Consider the following 16,064-nt stretch of genomic DNA (forward strand, 5'->3'; position numbering starts at 1 on the left):
GTTTAAGTGTAGTTCCTTTTTTTGTTTCGTTTTTGTCACTGTTAAAATTCTAACCACTGAGGAACTGTGTTTTTAGTCGAACAAGTGTTCAAAGCTGGTGGTAAATACACAGTTTCAGTTTGTCAAACATTTAATTCAGTTTTCCCAGAGACAACAGTCTCACATCGCGATACTGTGCGAGATTTGATTAACAAGTTTCGAAGTACGGGTTCATTGACAGATGCACCAAGAAGCGGTCGTCCTAACTTTTTGTCTGAGGGTAAACTACTCGACATTTCCGATAAAATGTCCACGAGTCCGAACTAGTGAGTAAGAAAACTCGCCCAGGGAATCGATGTTAGTGTCGGAACGGCCCACACAGCTGTAAGGAAAAAATTAGAACTTTTCCCATACAAAGTGACAGTCGTGCAAGAACTGAAAAATACTGAGCATGGCAAGAGACTGCATTATTGTCAATGGTTCAAAAGTTTCGTTCAACAAAATGGAAGGGATATTCTTAATGAAACGTTTTTCACTGATGAGGTGTGGTTTCATTTATCTGGGTACATGAACTCGCACAATTCTCGTGTGTGGAGTACTGAAAATCCATTGTGTATTCATGAGGAACCAGTTCATTCTGTGAAAATAGGAGTTTGGATTGCAATATCTAGACGTCGTATTGTGGGTTCCATATTTTTCAACAAAACAATAAACACACAACGATAGCGCAGTGATATTCTGTACCCATTTATAGGAGAACTAGATTAAGTGAAATACTGAACAGTTACGTTCAACAAGATGTTGCAACCACCCATACAGCTCGCATCTTCAGTGTCACTGATTGCTGATGTTTCTGGTGATTGCATAATTTCACAGGGACTTTGGCCTCAATGTCTGCCTGACCTAACACCACCTGACTTTTTCTTCTGGGGTGCAGCGAAAGCAACTGCTACAAAAACCGTCCAGAATCCCGATGGACTGAAAACTGCAATATCCACTTTCACTGCTTCTGTTAAAGAAGAAATGTTACAGCTTGTGTTTGGAAACATGATTAGATAAATTGAGTTGTGTATTCAACAACATGGACATTTAATGTGAAAATTTGTAAGTAGAATTGAATATTCAATAAATTAATAACTTCTATTTCACTGAGTTTCATTTCGGTACATTCACTGTGGCATACGGCACGCGTGGCTAACAATCGTACGGCACTGCTGAGAGACTTCTTGAACACCCCATATGTAAAGAATAAAACCCAAAGATATCAACAGGAAAGTGAAAAGCAATGGCATTCAAGTGAAAAGACCCCAACAGGGTGCAATTGTTGTCGGTGAAATATGTTACCTGCTCTTATATTTTGCTATATAAGGTGTGATACGTTACATGTGCATGTGATACAAAGAAGCGGGCAGAATTCTCAAATGTATGTGGAACAATAAATGGTTGCCTGAGGAACCAAACACAGAAAGAAACACTAGTGAAGTTTTATAAGACCTGTTGAATTAAATTGCGCAATGCTGAAACAATTAGATTGGGTAATGCTACACTGAAAATAGAAGAGTTTTGCTATTCGGGCAACAAATAACTGATGACAACAGAAGTGAAGTACATACAAAGTGCAGTTTTACACAACACTGCAGCTGCAGTTCAGTCAGTGAATGAAGATAAGGGGAAATAATGTGTACAGTTACAGGGGGGGGGGGGCTCTACGAATAATGTAAAAAAAACCTGAGTAATGGGGTGTGAGAATTTTGTGGGTCATTTAAAGCTAATGATTTAGGTTTTTCTTGAGTCTCAAAAAAGATTGCTTCTGCTGAAAATGGTTCCCACAACAAGGGAAAACTACATTAAATTTCCTATGTGAAAGGTCCCATTTATTTTTCTCTGGGACTAATAGTTTCAGCATTGCAGGGGTTGGAAAAGTTGCAGCTTATTAAAAATAGTGTTCTAACACTGTAAAATTAGCTCAGGATTATTTGTTGCTATGACAAGTGTGTTCTCACAGTTGTTTACTATTAGAGTGGGCTTGTGAACTAATTGCTTGAAATAATTTCCAGAGAATGTATTCAGGAGAATTTCAGATATTTTATGTGTACCTCCAGATTTACACGCGTAGTTTTGCCAACATGTCGAGGGTAAATTGAAGTCACCTCCAGCTATAATTGTGTGTCAGTACCTGTTTGAAATTGGACTGAAGTTTTCTTTCGGCCTTCCAGCAATTGTATCATCTGAGGTGGGAGGATCCAATTATTATTTTCTTCCAGTTGCCAAGGACGACCTCTACCCATGTTGTTGTTGCTGTTGTTGTTCTGTTCTTCAGTCCAGAGGATGGTTTGATGCAGCTCTCCATGCTACTCTATCCTGTGCAAGCCTCTACAACCTACATTCTTCTGAATCTGCTTAGTGTATTTATCTCTTGGTCTCCCTCTATGATTTTTACCCTCCAAACTTCCCTCCAATACTAAATTGGTGATCCCTTGATGCCTCAGAACATGTCCTACCAACCGGTCCCTTCTTCTGGTCAAGTTGAGTCACAAATTGTTCTCCTCCCCAGTTCTATTCAATACCTCCTCATTAGTTATGTGATCTACCCATCTAATCTTCAGCATTCTTCTGTAGCACCACATTTTGAAAGCTTCTGTTCTCTTCTTGTCTAAACTATTTATCATTCATGTTTCACTTCCATGCATGGCTACACTCCATACAAATACTTTCCGAAGAGACTTCCTGACACCTAAATCTACACTCGAAGTTAACAAATTTCTCTTCTTCAGAAACCCTTTCCTTGCCATTGCCAGTTTATATTTTATATCCTCTCTACTTCGACCATAATCAATTATTTTGCTTCCCAAATAGCAAAACTCCTTTACTACTTTAAGCGTCTCATTTCCTAATTTAATTCCCTCAGCATCACCCGACTTAATTCGACTACATTCCATTATCCTCATCTTGCTTTTGTTGATGTTCATCTTATATCCTCCTTTCAAGGCAGTGTCCATTCCGTTCAACAGCTCTTCCATGCCTTTTGATATGTCTGACAGAATTAAGATATTGTCAGCAAACTTCAAAGTTTTTATTTCTTCTCCATGGGTTTTAATTCCTACTCCAAATTTCTCTTTTGTTTCCTTTACTGCTTGCTCATAGATTAAATAACACTGGGGAGAGGCTACAACCCTGTCTCACTCCCTTCCCAACCACTGCTTCCATTTCATGTCCCTCGACAAATTGTAAATACCCTATTGCCCCCTGTATTTTATCCCTGCCACCTTTAGAATTTGAAAGAGAGTATTCCAGTCAACATTGTCAAAAGCTTTCTCTAAGTCTACAAATGCTAGAAACGTAGGTTTGCCTTTCCTTAATCTTTCTTCCAAGATAAGTCGTAAGGTCAGTATTGCCTCACGTGTTCCAGTATTTCTACGGAATCCAAACTGATCTTCCCCGAGGTCGGCTTCTACTAGTTTTTCCATTCGTCTGTAAAGAATTCGTGTTAGTACTTTGCAGCTGTGGCTTATTAAACTGATTGTTCGGTAATTTTCACATCTGTCAACACCTGCTTTCTTTGGGATTGGAATTATTATATTCTTCTGAGGGTATTCTTCTGAGGGTATTTCGCCTGTCTCATACATCTTGTTCACCAGATGGTAGAGTTTTGTCAGGACTGGCTCTCACAAGGCCGTCAGTAGTTCCAATGGAATGTTGTCTACTCCCGGGGCCTTGTTTCGACTCAGGTCTTTCAGTGCTCTGCCAAACTCTTCACGCAGTATCATATCTCCCAGTTCATCTTCATCCTGTTCCATTTCCATAATACGAGGGTAATCCCAAGTAAGGTCTCTTATTTTTTATAAGTACATAGACCTGTTTATTTCTACAATGGTTTACATCAGTTTACAGCTTGAACGTTTAGCTATTTTTCGACATAATCACCATTTCCGTTGATGGATTTTTGTAGACGCTGTGGCAGTTTTTGTATGCCCATGTCATACCAGCTCGCCGCCATGCTGTTCAGAAAGTTATGAACCTCTTCTTTCACCTCGTCGTCGGAGCTGAATTGCTGGGACCACAATTAATGCTTACAGGTACTGTGAGACTGAAAAAACCTCAAACGGAGAAGAGGAATGTTGAGCAAGTGCGTACACATTCTCCATGACATTGCTTGCCCACGCATCACTCAGCAAACCGTTGCTCTCCTGAAACAGTTTCAACGCAACATAATGACCCACGCACCCTATATCCTGACTTGCCACCCAATGACTATTACCTGTCCCCTAGGTTGAAAGAACACTTGGCCGGAAAGTCATTCAGCTCTGACGACGAGGTGAAAGAAGGGGTTCATAACTTTCTGAACAGCATGGCGGCGAGCTGGTATGACATGGGCATACAAAAACTGCCACAGCGTCTACAAAAATGCATAGACAGAAATGGTGATTATCGAAAAATAGCTAAATGTTCAAGCTGTAAACTGATATAAACCATTGTGGAAATAAACAAGTCTATGTACCTATTAAAAAATGGGAGAGTTTACTTTTGGGATTACCCTCGTATTGTCCTCAAGTACATCACCCTTGTATAGACCCTCTATACACACCTTCCACCTTCCTGCTTTCCCTTCATTGCTTGGAACTGGGTTTCCATCCGAGATCTTTTCTCCAAAGGTCTCTCTAATTGTCCTGTAGGCAGTATCTATCTTGCCCCTAGTGAGATGAGCCTCTACATCCTTAAATTTGTCCTCTAGCCATCCCTGCTTAGCCATTTTGCACTTCCTGTCGACTTCATTTTTGAGACGTTTGTATTCCTTCCTGCCTGCTTCATTTACTGCATTTTTATATTTTCTCCTTTCATCAATTAAGTTCAATATTTCTTCTGTTACCCAAGGATTTCTACTGGCCCTCGTCTTTTTACGTACTTGATCCTCTGCTGCCTTCACTACTTCATCCCTCAAAGCTACCCATTCTTCTTCTACTGTATTTCTTTCCCCCATTCCTGTCAATTGTTCCCTTATGCTCTCCCTGAAACTCTCTACAACCTCTGGTTCTTTCAGTTTATCAAGGTCCCATCTCCTTAAATTTCCACCTTTTTGCAGTTTCTTCAGTTTTAATCTACAGTTCATAACCAATAGATTTTGGTCAGAGTGCACATCTGCCCCTGGAAATGTCTTACAATTTAAAACCTGGTTCCTAAATCTCTGTCTTACCATTATATAATCTATCTGAAACCTGTCAGTATCTCCAGGCTTCTTCCATGTATACAACCTTCTTTTATGATTCTTGAACCAAGTGTTAGCTATGATTTAGTTGTGCTCTGTGCAAAATTCTACCAGGCAGCTTCCTCTTTCATTTCTTACCCCCAATCCATATTCACCTACTACGTTTCTTTCTCTCCCTTTTCCTACTACCGAATTCCAGTCACCCGTGACTATTAAATTTTTGTCTTCCTTCACTACCTGAATAATTTCCTTTATCTTGTCATACATTTCATCACTCTCTTTCGTCATCTGCAGAGCTAGTTGTCATATAAGCTTGTACTACTGTAGTAGGCGTGTGCTTCATGTCTATCTTGGCCACAATAATGTGTTCACTATGCTATTTGTAGTAGCTTACCTGCACTCCTATTTTTTTATTCTCTAATTATTCGTAGTAAATTACAGATCCCGAATGGAATGTTTCCACCGTATCAGTGAGGATGATCGCATGAAGGTACTATCGAACTTTTCAAACAACGAAAAAATAGTCAGGATCCATAAGTAAAAATTATAGATAAATATCCTGACTATTACGGTATATTGATAAGGGTTCATTGTGTCGGGTGACATTACAAGAAGAAGGCCAATAAAAGTTGTCAGTCACATCAGTAGTATCAAGAAACAACATTCCTTCATTTATCATGCCATTGTCTGTGGTAGATGATTTAGTGTCTGCAAACATGCTTTGTTTTTCAGTCTTTATGCTGTATCACCGAAATGTGTTTTTCTTATTTGTCAGTTACTAGTTAAGCATCAAACTCCAAAGGACATGCATGGAACAAATACATGCACAACCAAAGTTTTGGAAAATTTGATAAATTTGATAGATACCCACATCACATCTTTTCCACTCAATGAAACTCACTATGCTGGGAAGAAAATGAAATACCTAGATGCACACTCAGATCTGGAAACTACGCATGAAAAGTATCCAAAAATAAATGTGGAATAAGATTTCTATAGGAAACATTTTTGTGTAAATTAAAATTTTCCATTCGGTTGTCCCCAAACTGTTGTATGTGGCAAATGCGAGGAACATAGGCTAAGTTAAAAGGTCCACATATCTCTTGACAGTAGTAAAAGAGCTGTCCAACTTGAGTTGGATATTCAGAAGCGGCACATCAGGATGCTTTATAAATTCATTACAATAACTGAGCAAGAGTGTATGGGCAGGGATGACATTATTGGATTAGCTTTTGACATCATGCAAAACTAGTCTCTGCCGAACATCCCAGTGCTGGGAACATATTATTTACATAAGCTGTGGGTTAACTGTTTCTGCATTTATGATATAAAGCCTAGGCATTCTGCGGTGTACTTATATTATGAAGGTGAAGGTGAAGTGAAAAAGGTAACAAATGAGGTCTCTTCATTCCTGTACCACTACATTAAAAACTATGTATCGAAGAATGTTGCAAAAGTACACCTGTTCTCAGACGGAGCACCTGGTCAAAATAAGAATAATACTATATACTATAGTGAGGATGTATCTTGCGTTGACAGACACTGAAAAATTAAAAAAAAGAAAGAAATACAATCGGAGATTTCCCAAAAGAAGTCACTTGTGACCATGTGTGTGGAACATTGCAGAGACAAATACGGGGATGTGACAGAGTTTACACCCCTAAAGCGTATGTGGGTATCATAGCAAACAGTATTTCTGAAGTTACAGTTGCTATGGCAGAATGTGAAGACATAATGGACTTTGACACATGAAGGCTTTGTCATTACAAAAAAAGTACAATCTAGGGAAACAGCACATCTCAAGACACCCCTGACAAGAGGAAAAAGAAATTCTGTGGCAATGTTTAAAGAATTTAGTTATGAAGTAACAAAACAGGGAGTTGTGACGGTCTGCCCTTTTATAAACGGCTGCGTCAGTTACTCTTTAATCTGGCAAAAAGTATACTTGCTTCATTTCAAATTGGCTTGCAAAGGCTATGTGATGGAAAAAGGTTAGAATTGATAAAAAAGAAAATTGAAGATATTCAGGAAATGGTTAAGTACATACATGGAGAAGATGCTGAGATTTTTTTGTGAAGAGATATTGAAATGACCCACTGCAAGTGATAACTCTATATGATAAATTATGAACTATCCAGAACTTTGAATTCTATAAAGTAGCTGTTTTCATGTTCAGTTGAAGGTAATTTTCAATTAGTTAATCAATGAATTTGAGTTTTAGTCCAGAAATGTGTAATTTTGAATATATACTCATGAAAAGTGCTGAAGTCCCTTGTTGGTGAAAGGAACTATGTTACGATTCAGTTTTTTTTCATAAGCTATTTTCAGAAGACCTGAAAATTATTTTCATTCACAGTATGTATGATTAGCGAACAACAAGTGTCAAAAATTTCAATTCAGTCTGTCAAATAGTTTATCAATAACAGTTTGTTGTCTCCACTGAAAAGTAAGGAAAAGTTACACAGTTCCTTTCTCCACCGACCGATTCAATTGATGAAGAGGTTCTGAATCAAACTGAGGAGAAAGTAACATTACAGCACAATGTGGCCAGAAGAAGCAGTTGGTCATGAAGACACATTCTGAGACACTGAGGAATGCTTAATTTGGTAGTGGAAGGAAGTGCAGGGGTAGAAATTGTAGAGGGAGGCAGAGACTGGAATACATTAAGCAGCTTCTAATTGGTGTGGCATACAGGAGTTGTGCAGAGATGGAGAGGCTTGCAAAGGACAGGCTAGTGTGAAGAGCTGCATTAAGTGCAGACTGCAAACAAAGTATAAGGAGTAAAGCTAACTACTTACTTCACAGTAGAGGTGGCGTTTGTTGACAAGCATGTAAATGAGGCTGAAATCACCAATGAGCTTTTGCTCAGTGTCATTCCTCATCGTTCGTACTCCATGTGTGTGTGTGTGTGTGTGTGTGTGTGTGTTCTGAATGTTAAATTGTTCAAATATACAAATATAAGATCGAATGAACCATTTACCATTGCTTCCACACATAAGGTGTATACTTTCTAGATATTAGCCAATGTAAGGGGTGAGCCTTTACTAAGGAAAGACATTTTGTTTCAGGAATTTGGGGATAAGGTGATCGAGCTGTTTGGTCTCGATAATGTATCGGCTGATGCAAATAGTCTCAAGGTAAGCTATGTCCCTTCCGGATTTAAACTTCTGTATGTAATATGTAAGAAGCATATTAAGTTGTGAATAGTAGAGTGGTTCATTCAGAATTACATAGGGGAAACTTCAGTTTTTATAATTTATGTACAATACATGTACAAAATACTCGTCAGAGACTTTTTCGTTATCTGAAGCAGGTTTTCGGAATTTATCTTGGACTTCAAAAGTTTTTGCAGTGTCAAGTGGTGAAATTTCTAGATCCAGGTTAATGGTGTACGTGAGTATTCTGCACAGCAGTTTTGTGAACATTAGCTGAGAGCTATGATGGGAAGAAGGGGGTGTGTCAGTAGCTGGCTCTGCACAGCCAATGAGGGAACAGTGGGCAGATGTGTTTCCAAACAAGAGACAAAGGAATAGTGGCACATTCTCGCATCAATACAGATGTGAGATCTGCTGTGTATGTGAAAAAAGCAGCTAAGCTCTTAGCTTGCACCGTTGACAACCACCTTAGAAATCACGACGTACTCAGAAGAAACAATCAAGTATTCGTGGCTACCAAGTATATAGATTCCACTGCTGCTCATTGAAATATGTTGCCTCCTTTCTTGCCTCCCTTTGGTTATGTGAAACTATCGTCCCATTGGGTTCGTGAAGCTGACACATTGCTAACGTATCAGCAGTAAAGAAGGACCACTGTGACTGATACTGGTTCCGATCAACACTTGAGCTTGAGAATGTTTGTGTGGCATTCGCATCTGTTGGCTTCACCAACTGGCTACTAAATGCTGCCTTCCAACATAACCTAGACAACCAGTTACGCTAAAGATCGTTCTGTCACCAAAACCGGGACTTCAGGGGTTGATGTCCAATACCACACTCCTGCCATTGATTCTTGTTCAGATAAAGAAGCTCCCAATCTGTAGAGTCAGTCTTACCATACCCTCTTGTTTTGTTGTTTGCAGATTTCGACACGCCAGAATGATCAAGATTCAGCACAGATAATAATCAAAGAGGAAACTGTAAATACAACTGTGTTTTTCATTGTAATTTTTTTTATTGTATGTTCTATTTATCTACTTTCTGAAATTCTGGTCTCTGTAAAGTGATGTAACACTCACAACTAAATACTGTGTGACAAATTTTGTTAAAATTAATTCTATGACCACCTAATACAGAACTGTGAATCTCATTATCAGTATACAATACCAGTCGTCAAGGGTGTGATATTGGGAACTTAAAAGTGTATTTATGATTTTACAAATTTGTTGGCATGAAGGTATATACTTCACTATGTATATATAAGAAGGTAGCAGCACCTATTAGACAATGCATCCAATTCAGTTATATTCTTTATTCACCATTGACCTCTTGTAGAAGAATAGGTTAAGACATTAAATGTACAGTTAACAGCTTTACAGTGAGGTTCTTATAATTAAATTCCACATCTTTAAGAAATATTGGTAATGTTTATTTTAAATGATCTGATATCTTGTAAAATGGGTTTTCAGTAACAAGTCGTAATTCAGAAACTTGAAAATATTACATAGCAAGTGCTGAGCAGATATTGGAAGTTTACTAAAAAGTTTTAAGCGTGTTATTTTATGTGAGTTTGCAGTATGTCAGTCTATCTTGGGGTATTGAAGTCCAGTTTGTCTTTAACTTTCTTAAGTTGTATATTTTCTCTGGTGTAAAGTGGTTGTATCTTTGCATAAGTCGTGCAGAAATAAAGAGGCCTCCACAGTGTAGACTACTGCTGACAGCTGCAGTATGTGGAACTCCTTTTAGACTGAGGACAAAATGCAAGAAGTGAAGCCAACCATATTCTTCATAGTAGAGGAGGCATTTGTTGACAAACGTAAAAATACAGCTGAAATCAATGATAAGCGTCTGATTAATGTCATTATTCAGAAGTAACTATCAACTTAAGGTGTGGTGCTGGGACAAAGTAGCTGTGTGTTAGTTTGTAGTTAATTTTATTACTTCCAGTATTTGTTTTCTGTGCAATAACACCTGTGTTGCTAGTAATGATTGCAAGTGTGTGTTTAGGGACCAAAATATTATTCAGATGAATGAATAAATGAACTATTTATCATAACTTTCACATGTAAGGTGTGCAGTTTTAAGGTGTGCAATTTGTAGATACTAGCCAATGTCAGGGTTGAGCCTTTACTAAGATAAGACATTTTGTTTCAGGAATTTGGGGATAAGGTGATAGAGCTATTGGGTCTCACAAATGTATCAGCCGATACAAATGGTGCCAAGGTAAGCTATGTCCCTTCCAGATACAGTACTTGTGTATGTAATATACAGGGTGTTCATTTTAACTGGAGACATTGAAATATCTCAAATTAAAAATTAGAGCAAAAAAAGTTACAGTTCCAATTTGTTTATCTTGGAGGGTGACTTTCACTGATACCACAATTCCCCCCCCCCTCCCACCACCACCACCACCACCACCACCACCACCACCACCACCACACATCACACATCACACATCACACATGTGGGTGGGGGGGAGAAGTTTTGAAATCTTCAATGGGGACCCCTGTTTTTTTAATTACAGATTAAGATTTATGCAGGAAAATCTGCATATGTTTGGCCTGAAGCATTTTCTTCATTTTTCCTCAGATGGCACTGTAATTGGAGGAATAGAAATGGATACGCAGTCATAATTTGCAACATGTTACTCAATAGCCCTTTAATATTCAGTGGCACATGGACCCACCTCTATGCTGTGAGGGTAGTACAGGTCAATATTCAATAACTTCTAATTGGAAATCCCATCCACAATGTTGTATTCCGTCGTCATATCAAAATTTTTTTTTTTTATCTGATCTGTAATTGCCGAGTAATTTCGTTGTCTTTACATAAAATGAACACACTGTATAAGGAAGATATTAAGTTGTGAATTGTACATTGGTTTGGTAGAAGTTATTTAGTGGACTATCACCCCATCCATTTTCCATTGTCTACATATGTTGTATGTAAATCATACGCACAAAAGTATGAGGGGTCACTCCAAAAGAAATGCACACTATTTTTGTAAAAATACAGTTTTCATTCTGCATGTGTGAAAGTTTTACGGTGGGTAGATACATCCTTCCCGCTTGTTTTCAAACTTAGTTCAACCTGTTCCCATGAGTGGCGCCGTCACAGCATGTCTTCAAGATGGCTGCTACACTTGACGTTCGTCAGAAGCAACGTGCTGTCATAGAATTGCAGTGCTGTGAAAACGAGACAGTGGGAAACATTCACAAGAGGTTGAAAAAGGTGTACAGAGATTCTGCTGTCGATCGCAGTACAGTTAGTCAGTGGACAAGCAGGTTACGTAATGAAAGCGGGCACGGCAATATTGAAGATTGTCCTCGCAGCGGCAGGCCTCATACTGCACACACGCCAGACAATGTGCAGAGAGTTAACGAATTGGTGACGGCTGTCAGACACATCACAATGAACGAATTGTCACGCTATGTTGGGATAGGGGAAGAAAGTGTTTGCAGAATACTGAAAGTGTTGGCCAGATGGGTTCCCAGGATGTTGACAGTGGCTCGCAAAGAAACAGTAAAAACGGTATGCAGCGAACTTTTGGAACAGTACGAGAATGGTAGAGATGAATTTCTTGGAAGAATTGTGACAGGTGATGAAACATGGCTCCATCATTTTTCACCAGAGATGAAGAGGCAATCAGTGGAGTGGAATCATGCAAATTCACCCAAGAAAAAAAAAAATTCAAAACCATACCTTCTGCTGGAAAAGTTACAGCTACGGTGTTTTTCCATTCCGATGGACTCTTGCTTGTGGACATCGTGCTGAGTGGAACCACCATAAATTCTGATGCATATGTGACGACACTGAAGAAACTTAAAGCTCAACCGAGTCGTGGTTGACCACATCGGCAAAAGCAGGATGTTTTGCTGTTGCATGACTATGCACGGCCACGTCAGTCAAAAAACCGTGGAAGCGATCACAAAACTCGGGTGGACAACACTGAAACACCCGCCTTACAGACCTGACCTGGCTCCATGTGACTATCATCTCTTTGGGAAACTGGAAGACTTTCTTCATGGAACAAGGTTTGAAGATGATGACTCCCTTGTGCACTCTGCCAAACAGTGCCTCCAACAGGTCGGTCCAGAATTTTACCGTGCAGGTATACAGGCGCTGGTTCCGAGATGGCGTAAGGCAGTTGAGAGGGATGGAAATGATGTGGGGAAATGAAAATATTGTTCCTAAAGGATGTATCTACACACTGTAAAACTCTCAAACATGTAGAATAAAAGATGGATTAAAAAAAATAGTGTGCATTTCTTTTGGTGTGACCCTTGTACACTTCGGGACTTACCAATTATCTAATACAGGTTATGTCAACTTATCTTGGTACTTACTGCATGCAGCAGTGTTCTCAGCAGTCGTATTGTGGCGGGGGGGGGGGGGGGGGGGCTGGGGGAAGTAGTAAAGGAGTTGTGTTATCTGCTGTCTCTGTACCACCACTGAGAGGGCAATGGGCAGACTACATTTTTCCAAGCAAGGTATGGAGGAGTATTGCCATATTGTCAAGTCAATAGTGATGTGAAATCCACTATGGAAAAATAATCTGTGCTCCCAGGTCCCATCCTAACAACCCCTTCAGACATTGTGACATACTTGGAAGAAACAACCGAGATTATAGATTTCAAAGCAGCTCGTACAAATATATTGTCTTTTCTCACTTCTCGTTGGTTATGTGAAACTATCATCCCATTGGGTACATGCAGCTGACGTATTGCCAACCTATGAGCAGTAGGGAAAGACCGTTGTGACCAGTGGTGTCTCTGATCTAGACTTTAGCCTGACAACTTTTATAGCTTCACCAACTCATAACTAACTTATTACGTGCTAACTTAACCCAAACACTCTACACCACAGATCAGGCTGTCATCACAACAGAAATTTCAGGGGGTGGGGACCATTATCACACTCTAGCATTTGCTTACATTTCAGTTAAAGCAGCTGTAATTCTGTAGGAGGAGGCTAATGTACTCATTTGTTTTGTTCACAGGTTTCTACGTTTCAGAATGATCATGAATCAGCACAGATAATAATCAAAGAGGAAATTGTAAGTACTTTGGTGTTTGTTACTCATTGAAATTTTTTATTTCATTAAAGTCAATTTATTTATTTTCGTAAATTCTGCTCACTGTAATATTCTTCTAACTGTATGTGGTACAGCAAATTTTGCTAAATATTTACAGGCATCTAATGTAAAAACTTGCATTTTAATACCAGTGGTCCACTTTGTGTATGGTCATCGGTGGATTCAATCGTAGCCAAGTACAAGAGAGGGAGGGTGGGGTAGGGCAATATACTAAAAGTTTAAAACTCAGAACTACCTTTTATGATGCATTTCGAATGTGAGGTCGTTAAACTGACTGGTGGCAGATCAGAATACTACCCCAGAGAGAGATCCATCAGGAACACATTGTAGAGGCAAGTGACCTCTTTCAAGTAAACTTCCACAAGGTAATTGTAGAAAAGCTGCTTCTGCAAATTTTTTGATGATGAAGTACCCCCCTCCAGCAAGACTCCCAGAAGTAACTTCTGCAAGTTAGTGGAAGTGTTTTCTTGCTGCAAGTACCTGTCAGTTGCTGGAAGTTTCCTCACACTTCCAGAAGATTTGAGAGTTCAATGTCAGTTTGAACATCTCTGTGTCAAAAAGGAGAAAAGCATAAAGTTGGATGGGCCAAAATGAATGTAATATTGAAACCCTGAAGCATACATAATGGCCAGTTCAGCCAGTGAAGTGAGAAGTGACTTTGCCACTGCTGATTACTTTTTTTTTACAAGAAGCAGCAGAATAGCAGTATGGGTGTCTTAAAATTTTAGCTGAGTTTTTTAATGTTACCGCAGACATAATGCATTTGTGTTTGTAATAAAAGAAATTAGTACTGTTTGCGAAAAGTGGAGAAGTGAAAGGTGATCAATTGATGGTATACAGTAGGTTGTTGCATTTTTGTGTCCTGTTTCCAATTATTTAATTGTAAAATAGAGAAGAGGCATTCAAAATTTGTGTAAGACATTCTCAGAAAGGTTTTAGTCTGAGCAACGCTCACCAGTTTTAGTTTGTCGATATTGTTTCTTGAGAATTTAAATATGTATCCCTCGTGTATCTGTTACTTCACCCAGACATTTCCTTATTTGCTGAAATCTTTTTCGTCAAGATTTGTCTTGCATGAACAGTGTTGCTGTTCTTAAGCATGATACAGTATCCTTGCTCTTGTCTACCCGTGATTCAACTAAGTAAAACACTTCTACAATTACTTCCAACAAGTTCCTGCAACATAACCTGTGCAAGCTTTTGTTTTAATGTGAATACTTCAGGAAATGGTTGCACAAGTTGATTGTGGAAGTTACACAGTAGTGGATACATGCCTCAGATGAAACAGGCTTAAATAGATTAGTTCCCTTACACTTTTTCTTAGTAGCATTCAGTTTCATAAAGTGTGTGTTTATGTATGGAGTACCATTAAACTTCACTGTTACTGCAATGTTGGTACAGTATGGCTAACAGTACGGAATACATGCAAAATTTAGAAATTTGCTAACAATAAATTGCAAATATTAATTGATATAACCAATCTGAATTAGTTTGAACTTGTAATTATGTAGCAGTATGTTTTTAAAATGCACAATAATTAATGGAACAATAAGAACAGCCACTACCAGCAACAGGTATTGGAAAAGAATAGTGATGTATTGCAGTAAGAGGTTAATTTTACGGCAAACTGTATTCAAAGAATAATTTTTATTTTAAAAGGGGTGCAGTTAGAATGAGATTCTCACTAATGTCATTTTTTAATTACTGTGAAAGCAGCAGTGGTCACCTGTCATATTTCAACAACAGGTCACATTATCTTCTTTGTGCTCTCATTTCAGAGCTACAACTATTCTCAGCATGCTAGCCGCCACTGGACTATCGTTCAGTAAAGGTCACTATCAGGCAAAGATAACTTTCAACATTTTGTGAAATGACATTTTGCGAAATGAAAGTCACTTGTCTCTCTCTCTCTCTCTCTCTCTCTCTCTCTCTCTCTCTCTCACACACACACACACACACACACACACACACACACACAAACAGTGAAACACTGTTAGCAAACGGGAAAGTTGAAAGTCATATTTATGGTTTAAATACTACTACAGAATCCAGATTTGCAATAACAAACAAGGCTTGAGGTGAGAGAGGATGTGGAGACAGGAGATGGACACAGGGGTTGGAGGAAATGGACATATATTAGTTTGTGCATCTAAACATTTATTACAGTAATCGGTAAAGATTTGAAGTACATATTGAGATTTTTGATAACAGAGTTACCATTTTATATATTATATGTATTTATATAATGTATGTATTAAAATATACATAAATTAAGCCGGCCGGGGTGGCCGAGGGGTTCTAGGCACTACAGTCTGGAACCGCGCGACCGCTACGATCGCAGGTTTGAATCCTGCCTCGGGCATGGATGTCTGTGATGTCCTTAGATTAGTTAGGTTTAAGTAGTTCTAAGTTCTAGGGGACTGATGACCTTAGAAGTCAAGTCCCATAGTGTTCAGAGCCATTTCAACCTCTGCATCGGAGAATTATGCCTCGGCCTTTCGCACACTCAAACGACTGGAAGGGAACATCCTCTCATTCACTACACACTGCAGTGAATCCTATAACGCCCCCTTTACAGAGCGGGAGCTCCTCAGTGCCCTTGCACATTGCCCCAACACAGCTCCTGGGCCTG

At 39.0% G+C, this 16,064-nt stretch overlaps 1 protein-coding gene across 1 annotated transcript in view; it reads left to right on the top strand.

The window, feature by feature from the left end:
- Nucleotides 1–16,064, top strand: part of LOC124720074 — a 216,059-nt gene that overhangs the window by 76,531 nt on the left and 123,464 nt on the right. The window contains exons 4-6 of the mRNA XM_047245342.1: nucleotides 8,251–8,319; nucleotides 10,492–10,560; nucleotides 13,337–13,393. Of these exons, the coding sequence (XP_047101298.1) occupies nucleotides 8,251–8,319; nucleotides 10,492–10,560; nucleotides 13,337–13,393 (195 nt within the window). The remainder of the gene's footprint in view (nucleotides 1–8,250; nucleotides 8,320–10,491; nucleotides 10,561–13,336; nucleotides 13,394–16,064) is intronic.

The sequence above is a fragment of the Schistocerca piceifrons genome, chromosome 11 (genome assembly GCF_021461385.2).
Source record: "Schistocerca piceifrons isolate TAMUIC-IGC-003096 chromosome 11, iqSchPice1.1, whole genome shotgun sequence".
NCBI lineage: Eukaryota > Metazoa > Arthropoda > Insecta > Orthoptera > Acrididae > Schistocerca > Schistocerca piceifrons.